Source organism: Castor canadensis, chromosome 11 (genome assembly GCF_047511655.1).
Source record: "Castor canadensis chromosome 11, mCasCan1.hap1v2, whole genome shotgun sequence".
Lineage (NCBI taxonomy): Eukaryota > Metazoa > Chordata > Mammalia > Rodentia > Castoridae > Castor > Castor canadensis.
The window spans coordinates 106,594,308-106,615,828 of record NC_133396.1 but is presented as its reverse complement, the minus strand read 5'-3'; the positions used below and the strand labels follow the sequence as shown (position 1 = coordinate 106,615,828).

The window sequence follows — 21,521 nt, the reverse complement described above, 5'->3', positions numbered from 1 at the left end:
AATCTTACTTCAGCATTTTTCTTTCCCTCCAAACTTGGCTGTGAAGCCACCCTATCAGCTTCAGCAACTGCCCCCTCCCCCCAGGGGGTCCCTGTGGTTACTCCTGAAAGCGAGCCTTTGTCAGGTCAGTAGGATGGACAGGCAGCCCCTATGGCCAGGTGCTGAGATGTCATCTCAGGAATCTTTGTAGTAGCCCTTCTGGCAGAGACTCTTATCTCCATTACACAGGTGAGGAAACAGACTGAGAGGTTCTGATCAGGAATGGCAGACACAGCAGGTGGTCTCTCTGTGGGACTCCACAGCCTGGCGTTTTTTTGACTTTTTGTTGCAGCATGTGAAGGGCAGTTGCACAGTGAGTACTTAACCTGTCCAGTAGTGAGTTTTCTGCTGCCCAAGTATCACCTTACTACAACTAAATCAGAATCTCTCGGGGTCGAACTCAGTTCTTTTAGGGCTCCCCAGTTGATTCCCGTAGACATCCCGGGTTGCCAGGTATGCCACTGTAACGGTAAGAGGCACACCGCTGCCCCCTCTCCCTCTCATCCTGCTTACAAAAGCAAAAGTCAAAACCGAGGCAGTGGTGGTTAATTCCCCTTCCCTGATCCACGTAACCTGCGGAGCCCTCCCCGCTCAGGTGCTGCGCCACTGCAGGAAGCCACCCCCTCCGGTCGCGGGGTGCGCGGGGCGGGTGCGCGGGGCTGTTGCGCCATCCGCCCCGGCTTTCGTAACCGCACCCTGGGACTTGCCAAGAGACGCTCCAGCGCGAGTTCCTCAAATGTTTTCCTACGTTGCCAGGACGGTCCACTGCTCTGAGTCATGTGCAAGTGGGAAGTTACACTGACACAGAGCCGGGCCAGAGGGAGCCGGGCTGAGCGCGGCGCCGGGCCGAGGGACTCGTAGTGCCGGCTGGGTGTAGAGCCCTCGGGCATGGCAACTGTCCTGGGAGCTTGAGCCCGCCCGTCGTCCCGCCCTGGCCGGCCACTTATAATCCCGCCACCCACTCTGTCCCTGGGACCTCAGGGTGTTAGCGGAGAAGGAAGCATGCTGGCCGCCTGCTGCGCGCTGCTGGTCGCCCTGCTCGCCGCGCCGGGGGCGGCGCTGACTCCCGGGAGTTGCCGCGCGCTGGGTAAGGAAGGGACGCGAGCGCACCTGGAGGGTGGCGCAGCCCTCGGATGGGGAAACCGCCGTGGCCGCGGAAGACAAGGGGGGAGGCTGGAAGGGGAAAGAAGAGGAGACAGCTCCTCGTTTCCGTGGCTAGTTTGGGTCTCGGCTGGCACGGGTTGACCAACTGTGTGGATGCGGTGGTCGTGGTTGTTCGTGCGCCCCCTGCTGCGTCCTGTGCCTTTCGTGGTGCTCTGTCTGTGAGACGCTCTTGGTGTCCGTGTACAGGGCTAGATGTGTTCTCGGAACCCTGACTGTCGTGTGCCCTTGGAAGTGCCCCATGAGTCCGTACACAACTGCCTCCTGGGTTTCTTCAAGGGGAGATGCCTGAGGGGGCGCCCTAGCGGTGTGGTGTTTCCTTCTGGGGCGTCCTTTGTTCGCTCCAGTGGGGGCACCTGCCTGGTTCTACCCCACCCCCTTGGGTGTACGTGTGAATGACAGTGCCCTGACTGTCAAGGGTCTGACATCATGGGCACTGAGTCACAGATCCTCTGAGCACCAGCTCTGGCAAGTGCCCTCGTCCTGGGAATTTGAGTGGACAGTAGGGACTGGGACCTTCTGGGACTGGCCCGCTGGACAGCCCTTCCAGACATGAGGGTGGAGGGCAGTGCAGGAGCACTGTGCTCTTCACTGCACTCTGCCGGGCACCAGGCCTTTCTATGGGCGCTGGCTGTGTGCCCAGCTGCCTGTCTGGTCTCTTTTCTAGAGGAACTGGGTAACTGCTTCTCTGGAGGTTTATTTTAGGGTCTGAGGACTTTTTGGAGGACACAGTGGAAAACTAAGGGGCAGTGGGCAGTCTTCAGGAACAGATGGCTGGGGAGGTAGTGACTCTGATCTCCACTACTTAGACCACACTGTTGGATTTCTCACTGTCCAGGTAGAGGCTTGGCTAGACTGTCTGCGGCTCTCTGATTTCTGGATGATTGTGGACCTTGAGCTTGGAAGAGAAAAGGTCCTGCCAGTAACTGCCACTGTTGATTGAAACCTTATGTGCTTTACACATCTCCCCACCTCCTTTTCTCTTCTCTTCTTTTTCCCTCCCTCCCCCTCTCCTTTTCTTCCTTCCTTTTTCTTTTCTCTTCCTTGTTTCAACAAGGTCTTGCTATATAGCCCAGGTTCGCCTTGAATCCACCATCCTCCTCAGCCTCTCCAGTGCTAGTATTACAGGCACGTACCACCATGGCCAGTTCTTTACACATTTTCTAAGCCTCTACTGGATTTACATCAAACTTTGAAAGAAGAGGTTCAGAGCTGTTGGCATGACAACTTGTCAGGCCCAGTTGGAGGCCTACCTCTTCCATGGCTCTGTGATCTAGTGTGGTAGATCCCTAATTCTTCCAAATGTAGGACTAGAACAGCAGGCAGAGCTGAGTGTTTGGGGGCAAGCTGAGAGATATCCTTGTGTGGCTGAATGCTGGAGCAGAAGAAGCTGAAGGAGGGGAAGTGGAGGTTCCCACTTGCCCATAGTGGTCTCAGAGGGAAGGAAGGCAGGGCTGAGCCTGCCTCTGCCTCAGGAGGGAGGCCATGGGGCTTCCCTACCTGCCTCAGTTGCTACTCTCACCACAGCCTGGGGCCAGCCTCTGCTGTCTTTGGCTCCTAAGTGGTTGTGAGGGACTTTGAAGATTGACTTTGCAGTCAGTTCTATTTCCCTGGTGCTCAGAAAGGATGGCCAAGGGGCTCTCGTGACCTGGACAGCCTGTAGAAGGCAGAACTGAGAGTTTGGGGAGGAAGTGAAAAATCCTCCCAGCTCAGAAGGAAAATGCAGAGAAGTAGAAAACACCCAGCTCCTCTCCCACACCCACACATACTCAGCCCACAAACTGGAGAGCAAAAATAAAAAAATCATCCAGGAAACATGGAGCAAATGACTGTGAGGCGTATCGCTTTAGAGAAGTGAGGGGCAGAGGGGGTAGCAGAGGCTGGAGCTGGCTTCTAGGGGAAACCCGCTGGCTGTCTGGGCAGTGGGGTTCTCAGAGCCAGCACCAGCTGTGGCTCCCATGTCCAGGAGCCCCAGGACCCCTCAAGTGTCCTTGTTACTGAGGGTCCTGGACTAGCTGGAATTTAGGCTTCTTCTGGCTCCAGCATTCTAGGAGCGGGGCGTGCAGGACCTGGGCCAGGATGACTCAAGATCCCTCCTTTTGCCAGGCAAGGAAATCCACAGAACAAGCATATTCACCTGAGTTCCCCAAGTCCCGCCTCCACGTGTGAATTTCCCTTTAGGGCAACTTCTTGCTGGCCTCAAAACCTACCTGCATTCCTAGCCTCACCCTAATCAGGGCTTCTCAGGAGGATAGTTCTGGGTCCAGAAACAGATTTTAGTTGGGTGGGTTGGGTCTTGGTAAAAATGATGATTCTTGGCCCTTAATCCAGCTTTATTAAATACGAGTATCAGAGAGTGAGTCCTGGAATTTTTTTAAAAAACAGACTGCACTGTGGGGATCGAGGACATCACCTAACTGGTGTGACTGAGGAACTGAGTAAACGCTCTCTCTCCCATCCTTGCCAGAAGTCTCCCCTGCTTTGGCTCTGTCCCTTGTTTATTCTTCTCAACAAACATTTACTGGGGCCTTATAAAGCCCATGAGGGCTGTGTGCGATCAGCACGCACTCTCCACCCTAGAGCTTGAAAATGGCCAAGTGTAAATCCTGAGGAGGAGGGAGAAAATCCAGTCCCTCTGACTTGGAACCAACTCCCCAGGGACACATTGTCCAGGAAGGGGGCTAGAGAGAGGAAGAGTCTCTGACTGAGGACCAGGACCCCATGGCAACAGGAACACTGCCCCTGAGTCCACTGCCTCACCTGGATCCACAGCAAGTTGGGAGAACAAGCGCTCCCCTCACTGGGGGCTCCTGAGCTACACAAAGTACAATAGGTGCTCCTGCCATAAACAGGTGCCCTCACTCTTCTCACCCCTTCCCTGTTGCTCCAGGCCTGCATGCCACAGGGCAACATCAAATCTAGTCTAGGTCTAAAACTGGGTTGCACTGTAGTCAGTGGCCATTTGTGCTATTAATTTAGATTAATTAAAATTAAATCAAATAAAAGCTTTAGTTCTTTACTTGCATCAGTGAACTTCAAAATGCTCCATAGCTGCCTGGGGTTAGTTACTGCATGTTTCTGCCACCCAGGAGAGTTCTGCTGGGCAGTGCTGGGCTAGAGTACTAAGCATTTTCTTCCAGAGAGTTCTGCTGTTCTTTTCTTTACCCCTCTCCACCTTCTCTCCCCAACCTGAGTATGGTTCATCCTGTACAGGTGATGGCTGGGGATTTGGAGCCAGACAGATGTCTGCCTCACTCTGTAGAAATGGTGTATCCTTGGGCAAGTGATTTAATCTCCCTGTGACTCAGTATACTCATCTAGAAAATGCAAAAAAATTACATATTTGGTCCTCCGTAGCTGCAGGTTCTATATCCGGGGATTCAACTAACCACAGATTAAAGGTACTGGAGAAAAAAATTTGTGTCTGTATTGAATATGTACAAATCTTTTTTTCTTGTCATTATTCCCTAAACAATACAGAATGATGACTACTTCCAAAGCATTTGCAGTGTGTTAGGTATTATAAGAGATTATCTAGCCATGATCTAAAGTATACAGGAGGAGTGCTTAGGTTATATGCAAATACGTCAGCATTTTGTATAAGGGACATGAGCAACCTCTGTTTTTGGTGCGGAAGGGTGGTCCTTGAACCAGTGAGGACACAGAGATGACTGTACTGTCTCACAGGTCAGCTATGAGGATTAAATGGGCTAAGGAAGGCATTAAACAGGGTGTCAAGGAAAGTCCCCAATGCTGAGAAAGTGCTTAAGTAAGTGAAGTTAATAACTTACTCATTCTGAAAATACATTTTGAGCTCCTACAATGTTGCAGGCACTATTCTAAGAACTGAGATACAGCAGCGAACAAAACACAGAAATCCCTGGAGTGTCCTAGCAGGGGCAACAACAGGGTATAAACTAAATATACAGTATGAGGGTGACAGTACTGAAGGGAAAATGGAGAAGGGGAGGGAGGCTGGCACTGTGTGTGTGTGTGTGTGTGTGTGTGTGTGTGTGTGTGTGAGGGCCAGTGGAATGTAGAGTTGACATTTTGGGAAAGGCCAGGAAAGACCTCCCTGAGAAGGTCTGAAGGAAATATGAAGGTATAAAGGTATTTAGAGACTTCATGTATTTGCATCTTGGGCAGAGAAATTCCTGCCTCTCCTGTAACACTAACCTACTACTTGAGAGGGCCTGTTACGTTCTGGGGAAGAGGGCCATGTAGGGGCACACAGATGTATCCTGCTCTGGAGAAGTTTAGGGGTGCCTCTGAGGAAAGACTTCCATCATTCAGCCCCTTGGATACCAGTTGAGTGTGATAAATTTGAAACATCACCTCATTAACTGCAGGTGAGGTTTGAGTTTTTCAAAGAGCAATTTTTCTCTCCTCCCCTCTCCTCTCCTCCCCTCTCCTCTCCTCTCCTTTCTTCACCCCTCCTCTCCTCTCCCCTTCCTCCCCTCTTTTCTCTCCTTTCTTCCTTTCTCCTTCCTTCTTTCCTTCCTTCCTTCCCTTTCTTTATTCCTTTCTTTCACTGTGCTGGGGATCAAACTCAGGGCCTCATGCATGCTAGGCAAGTGTTCTAGCACTGAGCCACACCTCAGCCCTAAGAGCAATCTTGAGGACTAGAAGGCAAAGGAAAGATGGCAAAGCAAGCTTTAAGGACCCTCTATCTGGGGCTGGAGGTGTGACTGAAATGGTAGAGTGCCTGCTTCATAAACACAAAGCCCTGAGTTCAAACCACAGTACCACCATCACCCAAAATAAAAAGATCCTCTGTCCCCCTGGCAGTTCTCTGGGGGTGTTCATCATCCGTGCTCTGTTCACCATCTTGCCTTGAGAATCAGAGCCGTCAGAAGTCCCTGGCAGAGTCAGAGCCTTTTCTGCCATGCTCCTGGAAGCAGACTTGACTTTTAGCCTAACCTCAGCAGCCTTCCCCTCTCTTCTTATCCCTTGCCAGTTATGCCTGGTGGCTTCCATTCCAAGGTGTGTGTCCCTAAGGCCTGCTTCCAGGCTATCTCTCCAGCACCCGTTCTCTGTCTTAGTTCTCTCCCAACCTCCTTCTTAAAAAGTGTCTTTTGATCTTCCCTCTCTATGTGATGGTTACAGTAACTATGACATTTATTTAGTGCCAACTGTGTGCAAGGAACTGTGCCAGGCTCTTTGCTCTGTGTTCTCATGTGTTCTTTACAACAGAGGAGTGCACAATGTCTTGTCTAGATGGGGACAGCCTGTGATGCTGGAGGGGAGGTTCAGAGGTCAGTTGGGGACACATGGAAACTGAGATATCTATTAGACAATCAAGAGAGGATGCTGAGTAGGAGTTGGCTACAGGAGGCAGGCATTTGGGAATGAGGACTGAGCTTGAGATATGAACATGCCAGCCATCCACAGGCAGATGTTATTTTAAGCCTTGAGAGTGGCTGAGCTCACCTCAGGTGAGAATGCAGAGTGCAGAGAAGAGGCCATCAGGGCTTGAGGCCTGAGCCCTGGGCACACCAACCTTCTGAGGCCAAAGGAGGAGGAACCAGCAAGGGAGACTGAGATCATGAGGCTGGTAAGGAGGAGAGAAAACCAATGGGGACAGTGTACCCAAGAGAGGGAGCGATCATTGTCAAATACTGTTGCAGTCAGGGCAGAGGATGATTGAGCTTTGACCAGTGGATGAAGCAAAAGGCAGGCCATTGGCGGTGGCCTTGACCTGAGGAGCTTTGGTGGAGGTGGTGGAGTGGACTCAGGAAACAATGAGTGCCCGGTATGGTGGCTTACAACTGTAGTCCCAGTACTAGAGAGGCTGAGGGAGGAGGATCGGGGGTTTGAGGCCAGCCTGGACTATATAGCAAGACCCTGCCTCAGAAAACAAAGCAAGGGCTCGGGAGTGGCTTAAGTGGTAGAGTGCCTGCCTAGCCCTGAGTTCAAGTACCAGTACTGCAAAAAAAAAAAAAAAATAAATAAATAAAAAGTTGGGTGGGGGCTGGAGGTATTGCTGGTAGAACACCTGCCTAGAAAAGATGGGTGAAATGGTTGAAATATCAACATGTTTTCATGCTGACAGAAAGGATCAACTAGAGATCAGATAATTGACAGAGAGGTGAGAACTGCTGAATCAGTGTCCTTGAGTAGGTGAAAGGAAACAGGCTCAGAGAGGTTCAGTAACAAAGTCACACAGCAAGAAAATGGCAGACCAGGGTCTGAGAGTGCTCTTTCCATGGCATCACATGTGTTGCCGACAACTCCCACCCTTTCCAGGGCAGAGGGGCAGCAAGGTCACCTCCCTTCCCAGTGTCTTCATTAGAGACTCACTGACAACATTCCTACTGATGTGAGCAAGACAGCACCCCTCTTGCCTCAGGAAGCACACTGGCTTCTCTCTTTTTTTTTTTTTTGGTGGTACTGGGGTTTGAACTCAGAGCCTACACTTTGAGCCACTCCACCACCCCTTTTTTTTTGTGATGGAGTTTTTCAAGATAGGGTCTTATGAACTATTTGTCTGGGCTGGCTTCAAACTGTGATCCTCCTCCTGATCCCTGCTTTCTGTGTAGCTAGGATTACAGGTGTGAGCCACTGATACCCAACTCTGCCTTCTCTTAAGTACTAAGAACTTAATACTTGGCAAAGGCCATGGGATAGGTTGAAGCTGTCTGAAGCCATGGAGCTGTGGGCTCCTTCCTTCCTTCCTTCCTCCATATCCAGTCATACCACTTTCAGTTAGGGGAACATTGAGCAACCACATATCACTATGGATGAGTTTCCTTTGTCTTTAAGAGGCAGCTGGTGGAGCAGAGGGAAAATTGCTTTGGGCTCAGGCGCTCCAGGCCTCTCTCCTCACTGTCCTTCTAACCAGCTAGGGGAACCTTTAGGAAAGCCACTTTAAGGCTTCAGATATAATATAATACTTCTTAAGGCTGTGACAAAAAAAAGTGTGTGCTTGACAAGTGTCACTGGACCTAAGAGCCTAGTTTGATAGGAAGAATGGGGAGGGTATAGTATGAAGACTTTGTCTCAGGGAAGGGGGAAGAGGCACTAATGCAGCAGCAAAAATAATTAGAACCACTCATATTTTTTGGGTCTGGGTATACTCTCAAAATAGTGTTAATATTTTTACACTAATTACTGAATGTAATCTTCACAACATTTTGCAATAGCTCTGATTATTATTTCATTGTATGGATGGGAAACAAGAGGCCTAGAAAGCTATTTTTTTTTTCATGGTACTGGGGTTTGAACTCAGGGCCTCATGCTTGCTAGGTGAACACTCTACCATTTGAGCCACTCTGCCAACCCTTTGTGTTTGGATGTTTTTGAGATAGAGTCATGCTTTTTTTGCCCAGACTGACCTTGAACCTTGATCCTCATGATCTCTGCGTCTGAGGTAGGGAGGATTACAGACATGAGCCACAGCACTCTAAGCTGAAATCTCCCTCTTTTGTTTTTTTGCTATGTCATGATCTAGATATACCCAGTATATTTACCTAGTCCTCCCTCCACCCTTTTTTTCTTTTAGTACTGGGATTTGAACTCAGGGCTTATACCTTGAACTACCCCGCTAGTTCTTTTTTGTGAAGTGTTTTTTTTGAGATAGGGTCTCTTGAACTATTTCCCCGGCTTGCTTCAAACCCCTATCCTCCTGATCTCTGCTTCCTGAGTAGCCAGGATTACAGGCGTGAGCCACAGTTGCCAGGCCCCAGTCCCCTGCACATTTATTGTTTCCCGCTTTACTGCAGAAAAGAACTTTGCAAATCCTTCATGCTGCAGGAGTGCAATAGGCCTGCAGGATAAAGTCCTCAAGGGGAATTGATGGGTCAAAGCCATGTGATTTGTGATTTTGAAAGAGAAGAGAAGTTGCACCAATTTAGAGTCCTGACAGCAATGTGAGAATGCCTGTGTCCCCACACCTCTGCTAGTGTGTTATTAAATTGGCTTCTGCATAAAACATGGTATCTGTGTGGAGTTATTTTGTGTTTCGCTTATCTGAATGGAGTTACATGGATTTTACCATGTGTAACAGAGTTTAAGTAACCTGTTTCTATAATCTGCCTAATCATACTAGTTCATTTTTTTAAATTGGATTTTTGATCTTTCTCTTATTCACAGAACTTTTAATATATTGAGGAATTTAGTCTTCTAAAATATAAGTTATGAATGTTTTTCAAGCTTGTCTTATTTATTTATTTTTTTTTGGTGGTATGGGGTTTGAACTCAGGGCGGGCAGGCACTCTTAACTGCTTGAATGAACCACTTTACCAGCTCAAGTTTGTCATTTGTCTTTTGACTTTATTTTTTGGCAGTGGAACTTGGTTTTTGCCATGGTTTTTGTTGTTTTTTGAGACAGGGTTTCACTATACAGCTCAGGTTAGCCTTGAACTCATGAGCCTCCAGAGTATTGGGATCATAGGTGTTTACCATCATAACCAGCCAGATTTTTTTTTAATGCAGTTGAAATTTGGCTTCTAGGTTTTGTGTCATATTTAATAAGATCTTCTTCATACCCATATCATGTAAAACTATTCTCCATTCTGGTACTTTTATGAGTTTTAAGAATTTAAATGTTTGATCCATTTTATACTTATCAAAGAATGAGATATGAGGTCTGCCCCCAACCTTTTTTTTTTCTAACTATAACCTGATATCCCTTTACAGTTTATTGAAAAATCCATCTGCCTCTCCCACCCCCCTTTTAAAAAGTAACCTTTAAAATCTACTAAATTCCTGTATCTGTGGGTTTATACTGCTGCTTGGCAAAGGGGGTAGTTGAAAGCACAAGTTCTGAGTTTGGATCTTGGTCCCCTCATTTTCTGTATAACCTCTTTTGTCAAATTGGGAAGACTGAAATCTATCATCTTGTCTTTTGTGGGGACTGGGGTTTGATGAGTTCATGCTTGCAGGTACTCTACTGCTTGAACCACACCTCCAGTCCATTTGCCCTGCTTATTTTTTTGGAGATGGGGTCTCATGAACTCTTTCCTGGGCTGCCCTTGAACCTTGATACTCCCAATCTCAGCCTCCCAATTAACTACAGGCATAAGCCACTAGCACCCAGTGAAATCTTTCATCTTAACCATTTTGAAGTGAACCGTTCACCCAGTGCTGCCAAGAAAAAGTGAAGATTTCAATAGTGCAGACTAAGCTGGAGTTGTTTTTTTGCGGGGGGAGGATATGGGGTTGCTGGGGATCAAACCTAGGGCTTTGTGCATGGCAGGCAAGTACTCTGCACTGAGCTACACCCCCAGTCTGTTTTTTATTTCTGACCTTTCTAGTCTCTTCCACAGTTTTTTCTCTCTGTTCATGTGTCAGTACCACAGTGTTTTTATTACTGTAGCTTTATAATATGCTTTTAAGTTTGGCAGGGCTAATCCCACTTTCATTTCTCTGCTTTTTCAGAATTTCCCTGGTTATCTTTGTTTACTTTTCCACTTGAACTTCAGAATCAACTTGCTTAGTTTTTTTTAAAACAGTCCTGTTGCTATTTTTATTAGTATAAATTTTAGAGATTGGAAGCACTAGTGTACTTACATTGCTGCCAAGGCTTCCTATCTCAGAACAGAACATGGGAGGCCTGCTGGGCTTATTTACAAAGGAGGATGGGCTGGGGCAGGAGAGCCAGGCACCCTGGTTTCACTGAGGGTGGATGTGCCCATTATAACTCCACTCAGACTTGTTTTCTTTGTGACACAGAGTGAGCTGGACGAGTGTGTGTGTGTGTGTGTGTGTGTGTGTGTGTGTGCGCGTGTGTATGCATACAAGCCCACGGCACATGGCAGGGGAGGTGGCCTGGGAACTAGGCTGTGTGCATTTGTGGTATGGTAGTGTGTCATGCTCACAGAAGAGTGCAGGAGGCAAGCATCTAAAAGCTCAATGAATCTTCACCAATACAACATAGACACAGAACGTTGGACCACTCAGAGTGTAGTGTTCACAGAACCAGCCCCAGCAGCCACTAGGTAGAAGGGAGTGCATTTCCACTTGTCACTTTTTAGCTCTTGAGGTTTGCCTCCTCCTATCTAAATGGGTGGGCATGGGAGCTACAGGAGGGTAGTGGCTGGTAGATATGGCCCGGGAGGGGAGGGGACAGGTCCTTCTTGCCACACTCCACTCACATTCCAGAAAACACATGAAAACCCTGACTGTGGAACAGGCTCCTGGTTGGACTCCAAGGCCACGGTCAGAGACGGGAAGCCAGGCCCTTTGTGCTGTATTGGTAAGGAGGCTGAAAATTGGAAACAAACACAAACCAACAGTCCACAGCTCAGGGGTCCAGTCCTGGCTTCACGACATACCTGAGGCCCAACTTCAGGGCCTGGTTTTCCTCATCCGTAGGAGCTAGCAGCTGAATGACCCCTCTGGCCTTTGGGTCTCCAAGTAATCACCCTTATCTCCACACCAGCTCCCTCCTGCAGCTCCTGCTCTGGGCTGCTTCTTGGACTACAGTTCTGTGAGTGGCCACTGGGGAATCAATGGCTTTCTTCTCAGGCCTTGCTCATGGTGCCACTTCTGATCTCCTTAGACCTTAATCTAGGCCAGATGGGGTAGGGGAAGAGAATCTTTCGCCCTCCTTTGATATCTTTTCCTCTAATGAGTTTATAATCTCTTAGTGGTGACCCAGCCAGAACTTTTTGGCCCCGGGCCACATAATTATCTGTGCTGCTGCCAGGAGAGGACTGAGTGTTTTTCCCTTGAGGAGCTGGTCACACCAGTGGGTCTCTCTGAGTCAGCATCCAGTGTTACCTTTCCATGGGTGCCCTCCAGGCTTTCCTCCCAGCAGTATACTGGTCCGTGATGCATACGGATGGGAGGAAGGCCGAGCCAAGGTAAATACTGACTCTGCCAAACACGAGGCAAATACAAGCAGGTACAAGAAGTACAAACACATTAGTGGGTGGAGTGGTGCAGGGGCTGCCAGCAGGAACCATTCATCTAGAAGAAGGTTCAGAAGCCCAGTAAGAGGAGGCAGCAGGGACTTAGAGCCTGGAGGTCTTGACCTGCCATGGCCTGCGGCACCCCCTCTCCCTAATCCCAACTGAGGGTACCCTCTTGGGATGTGTGAGAGAAGTGAACAGGCACAGGCATGGGGTGACCTGGGGAGGGCGGGGGATCCAGAGTCAGAAAAGAGGCATGTTTATGTTTAATTTGTCATACAAAGGGTGTTGGTATAGCACAGAGGGAAAAAGTTCAAGAGTGTGCCCAGGACTGAGGGCACAGCTCAAGTGGCAGAGGACTTACCTAGCAAGCATGAGGCCCTAAGCTCAAACCCCAGCAGTGCCAAAAGAAAAATGTGACTCCAGACTACCCAGAAAGACTCCCAATGTCCCACTAGGTGTGGCAGGCTGTGAGTAGGAGACTCCCCCTTCCACATTCCCCTCAGGGCTCCTTTCCCAGGCTTCTGTTACGCTAGGAAGGCAAGAAGAGCAGGGAAGGGAAGAGGAAATTGGTGGGGGGAGAGGAAGGGTGGTGAGCATCCCAGGGAAGGGAGAGCTGGGGAGGGTCAGGCAAGAGAGAGTCTTTGGCCAGACTCACCCAGGCTCAGTGCACCCCCCCACCTCCCTGTCCCTAGCTGTGTAAATTAGGCCAGTCCCTTCAATGTCTGTGACCTCTGTTGCCTCAATGGCGGTGTGTGTGTGTGGGGTGGGGAGGGATGGGGGAGTCTCCCTCCCTGGCCAGATGCTTCGTGGGATGATAACTTTCAGGTGAAGTGCCTGGTGTGGGGGGAGCGCTCTGTGATGAAGTCAGGAGACTGGTTCCAGTCCTTCAGTGGAGAATGCAAGGAGAGGTGACCGAGAACACTGAGGACCTGTCCTAGCCCCCAGGGGACCAAAGTCTGCATTTGTTTCTATTTGGACATGAGGTGCCCACAGTCTCCTAGCAACCTGATACCCACCTCCCTTTTAGATCAAGGGCCTTAGTGCAGAGAGGGGACCTTTAGCTCCTCCGTGACCATGTCTGAAATCATGCGTCCCTGCAACCTGAGAAGCTGGAAGCCATCCTGGGCTGCCAGCTGGAGCCCATGTCCCTCTAAGAAATGGGCAGTGAAATGGGATTAGCAGGCACAAGTTAAGCCTGTGTCCTGGGTGGCAGGCCAGGCAGCTGCTTCAGTGCTTACATAAACGGGGCCAGGAAGCTGGACTTGTTTTTGCTGGCAAGAGCAACAGTACACTGTAAGAGAATTGAGAAATATGTGTTTCCATGCATGTGTTCTTTTCTGGTTATTGACATTTTCAAGTTTATGTGATGAGGGAAAAAAGTAGGGCAACGACAAAGTTGTTTGGTTTTCTGGTACCCGATCTGAGGTCCTAATGGGGAAAGGCCCCTTTTTCCAGAGCTGTGCCATAAAGTCTCCAACTGAGGGATGTCTGGGCCATGGTGCGGTGCCTAGTGTTCTGGGGTTATCATGGTGTAGGCCACATGGGTTGGAGTCCTGGGATCGCTGGCTTGGATTTACTAGAACCAAAGCTCTCTTTCCCTTGAGGAACTGGAGTCGAGGGAGGTGGTGGGAATTTTCCTCTCCTAGAGCTGTCTGAGGGTCCTGGGATGACTTAGCCATCATCCCCTTCCCCAGTCACCCCTGTTAAAACAATAAATCCATAGATTAAATATGTGTTTTAGGCTGGGCATTGTCTGGGGTTAAATACATGTTCTTCTTGCCCTTTGGGAGCTAATGATTTGGGGCGATGGGATGCTAGACCACAGGAGTAGGGTGGACAGGCACCTCCAGATCATAACTGGAACTGTCATTTGTCAGAGAAGGCAAGCAGGCCCTGCCAGGGCAGTGACATCCCACAGCTGCCTACAAGTCATGGACAAGGCTGGGAATAGAACTCCTGACACGCAGAGCTGTTTCCTGTACAGCACAAACGGCCTCTTATTCTCAGAGATGTGCTTTATATTAAAGAATGAAGCAAGCTGGGCTCTGGTGGCTCATGCCGTAATCCTAGCTACTTGGGAAGTTGAGATCAAGAGGATTGCTGTTTGAGGCAGGCTCCCTGGGCAAATAGTTCTTAGAAACCCATCTCCAAAATAAACAGAGCAAAATGGACTGGAGGCGCTACTCAAGCAGTACAGCGCCTGCTTTGCTGGGACAAATCCCAGTCCCACCAAAAAAAAAAAAAAAAAAGGCAAGACCCTCATGATCACTCAACCCCACCCAACTAGTCAGCGACTGAGGGCAACCAGACCAGATGCCAAGTGCATCTGAGAGGCGAGGAGGTGCTTTGGGGGCGTGGGCATGGTTAGGTCAGTCCCAGGTGAGGTGCTAATGTCGTCTCTGCAGCGTTTCCTTAGGAGCCAGTGATGAAGGGTCCTCCTCCCCCTATGTGACACTGGCCTTGGCAGGGACCAGGAAGCCTCAGTCCTTGGATGCTTCCTCTCTCCTGCCTCTTCAATGCTTTATGATGCACTAGGAGCTGGGGGTGGGTGGGGAAGAGGTGGTTCATCCTCAAAGTGATTGGGAGGGAAACAGAGGGATGAAGCAGGGTCAGCTGCTGGCCTAGAGGCTGGGATGGGAGGTGGGATGGGCACAGAGCCTGCATCTATCTTAGATAGGGGGCCCCCTCTGCCTGCAGAGGCAAGGCTTATTCCTTAGAGGTAGTCATATCCTTTCTGTTCCCCCATAGGGCCACCTCCCTCCTTACTGTGTTTCAGACACTCCAGAACCTGTCCTCCCCAGGACTCTCATTTCTGGATGCCTTTATATATGCTGTTCCCTCTATGAAATGCCTTTCCCTGCAGCTCTACTTACCAAACTCCTACTCATTTCTCAAGGTCTTACTCAAATTTCTCTTCCCCTTTTAGGATGATTTATTCCTCTTTTTGGTTCTTTCAATATGTTAAGGACATTTTATTTTAGGGTGGCCTAAATCATAGGCAGTATTAAGGTCTCCACAGGAATCTGTGGAGGTCAAACAATATGGAAAAGGTGAGGAGGAATCCAGGTGTATAGATGTTCAGGAACTGCTACTTCTCTCTCCTGGATTAGGAACTTCTGAGGCACACAAGTTCTTGAATTCTTCAGGCGGGGACAGGCACAGGCTTGCAATCCTGGCTCCAAGGCTGCTGAGCAATTGCTCCAGGGCAGATGCTAAGCTGTGTGCTCATGCCTAAACTTCTCCAGTGCTCCTAACAACTTGGACAGAACTGGGCTATTTTGATTTTTTTTTTTTTTTTGGTGCTGGAGTTTGAACTCCAGGCCTCATACTTGCTAGACAGGTGTTCTACCACTTGAGCCACTCTGCCAGATCAATTTAAAATATATTTATTATAAATACAAGCAATTTGTAGAAAACTTTAAAACTACAGAAAAGTCAGATGAGGTGGCACACATCTATAGTCCCAGCTACTCAGGAGGGTGAGGCAGGAAGATTGATTGAGCCCAGGAGTTCAAGGCCAGCCTGGGCAACATAGTGAGATCCTGACCCAGAAAAAAAATTTATAAATAGAACTGACAGAAAGGTAAAATGAAGAGAAAGAAACTACCCCTAGACCCATCCTTTGGAGAGGCAGAGGTCCTGGGAGGTGGATTTCTGTGACCACCACTTTCTCCTCTTGAAAGATCTGATTGTGGGGCTGACCCTCTGCTATCTGGTGTCACGGGCATTGACCCAGAGTTGGGTCAGGAGACAGAAGGGTGAGTGGGTGGGTGGGTGGGAGGGCCAGTGCTGCCCCCTCTGATTCGCTTTAGACTGCTTTCTTCTGGTCCTTTCTCTGTGAACACTTCTTGTGATCATTTGGCATATAGAGCTTGTTTTTTGGTAGTACTGGGGTTTGAACTCAGAGCCTCTCAGTTGCTGGACAGGCACACTACCTCTTGAGCCACACCCCAACCTAGGCAGTACTTTTAAGAGCAAAATTAACACAGCATTGTTTACAGGTCCCAGAAGAAAATATGTTTTGAAGCAAGGCTGAGACTGTCAATACTTACCAATGGTGGCTTATAATTAATCATTCCCTATTAAAAAGAAAAAACAGTGACTCAAGTTTCAAAGATTCAGAAAGCCATTACTTAAGTTCCTTGGCAGAGGAAGTGGCCTTTATGTTGCTCCCTGCAGCTGCTTTTGTGAAAGGGGAAAGAAAGTCTTTTCATTTGGTGTTTCTCTGAGCTCACCAGCTACCCTCCAGTGCAACAGAACAGCCCCTGCCATTGTTCAGGCTGATGGCTAAACATGCAGAGCTTCCATCTGGAAAGGGAAGGGTTGGGGAAGTGACATTTTTCCTGGAACTGGCAATGGCAGAAGTAGAAGAGGGAGCTCCCTCTGGCTCCAGACTCCTTCTCTTGCTTCTGCATTTCCTAGTGGTGAAAATCTGGCTTCTTTGATCCCCAATGCAGGGTCTGCCCATCACACAACAAGAAGGGCACTATTTCAACCACTGTGCTCCTGGGAGTTCCTGGGGTGGAGACCCTGTCCCTGTGGGCACCTAACAGGTATTAAGCACTTACTAAGTTCTCTGATGCGTGGCGAGCAGAATCTTAGAGTCTTGTAGTCATTGTGGGGTTGAGGGTGGGGTGGGGACGTGCATACAATACACAGTCATGCATCACTTAATGATGAGGATATGGTCAGAGAAATGTGTCGTTAGGTGATTTTATTGTGTGAACAACATAGAGTTGTGCAAACTAGATGGTATAGGTCAGTCCTTGACGTGGTCTCTTGATGGTATCAAGAGATATAGTAAATAGAAGTGTTTGGCGCCAGCATAACATAGCATGCTGTTTTACAGGAAGTAAATCTTCTTTAAGAAATAAATGGAGGGGGCAGCTGGTAGAGTGGATCAAGAGGTAGAGCACCTACCTCGCAAGCATGAGGCCCTGAGTTCAATCCCCAGTACCACCAAAAAACAACAAAAAAAGAGGGATTAGGGGTATGGCTCAAGTGGTAGAACACGTGCCTAGCAAGACTGAGGCTCTGAGTTCAAACTCCAGCAAAAAAAAAAAAAAAGGAATCCAGGTGTTAGTGGCTCACCCCTATCACCCTAGCTACTTGGAAGGCTGAGATCAGAAGGATCCAGGTTTGAGTTCAGCCTGGATAAATAGTTTGTGAGACCCTTCTCCAAAATAACCACTGCCGAAAAACTAGAGATGTGGCTCAAGAGGTAGTGCCTGCTCGGCAAAGGCAAAGCCCTCAGCCCAAACCCTCTATCTATCTATCCCACCAAAAAAAAAAATAAATAAATAAAAAAGAGTGGCAGCACAATAGCTTGCTCATAACAGCATCATCACAAACACATGAGTAAGTGTAGTGGTCCAAACTTCCAGCTGATTTCGCTGGATGGTAGGAACTTCTTGGTTTTGTCATGATCTCATGGGACCACTGCTATACACGTGTCATGTGGCTGACTGAAACATCCTGTAGCATTTGACTAGAGCTCAGGATGCCAGCCTGTGAAAAGTGGTAAGGAAAAGATGAGCTGTCCATGGTCCTTGACCCTACCTTGGACTTTCATGCAAACTGCACTTGTGTGTGTTGTGTTACATGCTCCTAAACTGCCTTGTGAATTCTCATAGCCACTCTTCAGCCGATGGAGGCTGCTGCAAGCATGGCAATGGAGCCACCCACCAGCACCCAGCCCTCTTCTGTCAGGGCCTCCATCTTTGTTCCTCCAAGTCCATAATTTGGGCATGGACTTGATGTCTGCGTTAGGTTTTCTCCAGTGGAAAATGGGACAGTAAAATTATTGATAGAGTAATTAGAAGGGTCTTCTAAAGTTAACTGCATTCAGGCAGAGATGGAAGTCACTATGTGGACTGGATGTGGTAGCTGTCTTCATCAGGTGCTCATAGGATTTAACTGGACCATGTGTTCAGTTCTGAAAGAAAGGGACACACATGTACACACCAAAACCAGCAATTTCACTCTTTGGGAAGCTCAAACATTTTCAAGAGAGTTGGTAGCCACAAAGCAATGGAAAGGACTCCAGACCTCCCTCAATGGGAGTCACACAATGGAATATTACAGAGAAGTGAAAATGAATGAACTGCCTCTGTATGTAAACGACACGAAAACATATGAATGAAAAAGCATGCCACAGAAGATGGCATACAGCCATTTAGATAAAGCTCGAAAATCATTTAGAGATTCAGAAGTAGTGAACCTATTTTTAAAAGTAAGAGAGGATAAACCTCAAATGTGAAGTGTATAGAGGGGAGGTTGGGGGAGCCCAGAGGAAGCCTCAGAGGTAAATGATCATGTTACAAGTTTTTAGGTTGCCAAGAGCTGTTGGGTGTTTTATATTTCATAATTTTAATGAATATTACTTATATTAATTTTCATGTGTTCAGTATTGTGTGATGCATTTGAGAAATAATGAAATACTAGAAATATATTGTCAAAGCTTATTATGAAAGCTATGCTGTAATTAGGGCTTTTGGTACTCTTTGAAGCCCTGTGGGCACAGACGTCAACCCCTTACTGCCCTCAGTGGGCTTTGACTTACCTAGGGTGTTGGACTGGCTGATGGACACGGGACACTGTGTGCTCCTTGCCAGCTCTGCAGCAGGGAGTGCCTCCCTCACAGGCAGGGGCTCTCTGATGCCTGATGATGTCCTCCTCATGGTGCCTGGCTGCTGCACCTTCCTTGAATGTTGTCATGTAGAAAGAGAGAGACCCTCCCTTGCCCACCATGGGAGGAAGTAGGGCCAGAGGGTCTAATGAAACTCCCTCAACTCTCCTGGCCACACAGTGACATTCCACATTTTTTTATTCAAAGTCCAGGGCTTTGGTGGTGAAGAGAGAAAACATTAGAAGAATGGCTGCCATCCTGGCATTGTATCCATCCTTTTTCTGCCAACCTCAAGTAGACAGTGCCAGGGAAGAAAGCATCCAAGTGGTGAAGTGAGAAAGAAGCTTGAAAGGTTTCTTCATAGCCAGACAAGGACTGATGCCAGGCAGAAGCTACCTCTGTCCCTTGGAGCCCCATGTTCCTGGTCCCTGGACATGGTCAGTGTCTGAGGGGACAGCCAGGATACCCTGCCTTGTGAGTTGCCGCCCATCTGGGAGTCACTGATCCTTACTCCTTCCTCTCTGGTGGCCATCTTGGATGGGGTGGGAAGAAGGACAGGCTGCCAAGCTTGAGATAAAAACACCTCCCAAGCAAAAAGGCTTTGTAGGTCAAAGAGAGACACTTGTGCTTGTCTTTTGTCCCAGGGTGAGGTGAGGTGCTCAGGCAGCTGCTGGCCTTTCTGAAATCTTTGATCAGATCTATTGCTGCTGCTTGCCAATCCGTAATTATATATTTGGTTTAAAGGACCAAGTGTGCTTAAAGTGAATTCTGGCTATATTCCCTAGCCTCTCCAGTCCCTCAGCTGGTTGGATTAATTTTATTATTGGTCCAAAGAAGTTGAGCTAATTTTTTATCTTAGATTCTGTGACCCTATAAGCTGTAACAAAAACAACAACAACAAAAAATCAGTGTACTTGTTTCTGTAATCTTTGGTGGTTCCGGGGTTTGAACTCAGGGCCTCATACTTGCTAGGCAGGCGCTCTTACTGCTTGAACCACCAGCCCTTTGTTGTGATAGATTTTTTTCAAGATAGGGTCTCCTGAACAATTTGCCTGGGGCTGGCCTCAAACCTCAATCCTCCTGATCTAATCCTGAGTAGCTAGGATTATAGGCATGAGCCACTGGTGCCTTGCTTACTTCTGTAATCTTTAATCTCCTTTTCCTTGAGTAGTAGTAGCACACACAATTTTTTCCCCAGGGAATGAAGAATGGTTGTTCTTTTTTTATTTCCATATTTAGTTCCTAGAATAAAAACAACATTGCCCTAACTATTGAATCAGTAGGTGTTGGGTACTGGAGGGAGCATGGAGCAGAGAGTCAGAAGACCTGGTTCACTTTCCCAGCTGTGTGGTTCTCCTCTTGGTTGTCTTAGGTACAACTCCTGATCTGAATCAGTTACCATCTAGACCCTGTGATTCTGAGACTTCTGGTGGACTTGTGCATGTCAGGAGGCTCATTTAGGTACCTGGCATTCATTTTCAGGTGCCTCACTCACTCACGCATTCGTCACACGCTCAATGGGCACCTGCCATGTGTCAGGCAATGTTTTAGACACTATTCTTGTGGTGCTTGGACTCTTTCCAGGAAGACAGACTTGGACTTGGTAATTGTGTCATAGCACGTGATGGGGGATGGGTGATGCAGAGGGGAAGGTAGCCCCGAACAGAGGCTTAATCCAACTGGGGGACAGGTAAGGAAAAGGATGTTGAGGCTGAGACCTGAAGTAGGGGCTGCCGTTGTGAGGGTTGTGTGGGAGGAAAAGGAGTGGGAAGGCATGGTGGAGCTGGGGGAGTGGCTCTGAACCTTCTGAGGGGGTGGTGAGAGATGAGGCCTCAGAGGTTGTCAGGGGAAGGTGGAAGGCCTCTGGGTCACGCAGAACTGCTTGGACTTCATCTTATGGTGGTCGCAGGTGCTTAAAGGGTTTTTTAAATCAAGGGAGTGGGGTAGCTATGTCCTGGCTTGAGGAGGCACAGTCAGGCAGCTGGGTGGGCTGGGAGGCTCCTGGAGGCCATTGTACTATTCCAGGGAGAGGTGACAAGACCTGGACCATGGATAGATTCCAGAATCATAGTACTGAGGTCTCTAAAGCTTCTCTAAATCAGAAACAAAGTCCTAATTTCAGGTTGCTGTGGCTCACTGAGTTTTTTTCTCCTCCAGATGTGGCAAGTGATGTGGTGACCAGCCTGCCAGGGGCCAGCGTCACCCTCACCTGCCCAGGGGAGGAACCAGCAGACAGTGGAGCTGTTCACTGGGTGCTTGCCAGCTCACAACACAGAAGATCGGTTGGTGTGGGAAGGAGGCTGCTTCTGAGGTCAGTGCAGTTCAGCGACTCTGGGAACTATTCCTGCTTCCTGGACAACCACCTGGCTGGGACTGTGCACCTGCTGGTGGATGGTGAGTTGTGTCTTCAGGGTCCTTGGACATGGCTCTCAGGGCAGCTCCAATGTCCGTAAGAAACATGGTGCTGTGCATTCCAGAAAGATTTCCTGCTTGATCCTTTAAACTTCTGTTATTTCTTTGGCCCAAGAATTTTGGGAAAAAGCACACTGATGTCTGCCAGTGAGATACTAGAGGGAATTCCTGCTGGTGGGGGGAGAGGGGGCACATGGTTGGTAGTAGATGCTGTCTGTCTGGCCTAATGGTGGGTTGGTTAGTAGCATGGGGCTTGGAGCCAGGCAGCCTGGTTTGAATCTTGCTCCTTCATTGCAGCATACCTTCTGTGCCTCTCAGACTCTCCTGGTAAAATAAAGTTAATTCTATTATCTTACCTGAAAGTGTTGCAAAGATTTCAGTACACGGAGTGCTGAAAACTCTGTGTAGCACATACTGACTTCTTA

At 48.5% G+C, this 21,521-nt stretch overlaps 1 protein-coding gene across 2 annotated transcripts in view; it reads left to right on the top strand.

Annotated features, from left to right (window-relative positions):
- Window positions 1–761: 761 nt before the first annotated feature.
- Window positions 762–21,521, top strand: part of Il6r (interleukin 6 receptor) — a 52,436-nt gene continuing 31,676 nt past the window's right edge. For both annotated transcript variants that reach the window (XR_002212543.2, XM_020166223.2), the window contains exons 1-2: window positions 762–1,126; window positions 20,842–21,078. Coding sequence is in view for 1 of the 2 variants with exons in the window: in XM_020166223.2 (XP_020021812.1) it covers window positions 1,042–1,126; window positions 20,842–21,078 (322 nt within the window). In the remaining variant the exon portion in view is untranslated. The remainder of the gene's footprint in view (window positions 1,127–20,841; window positions 21,079–21,521) is intronic.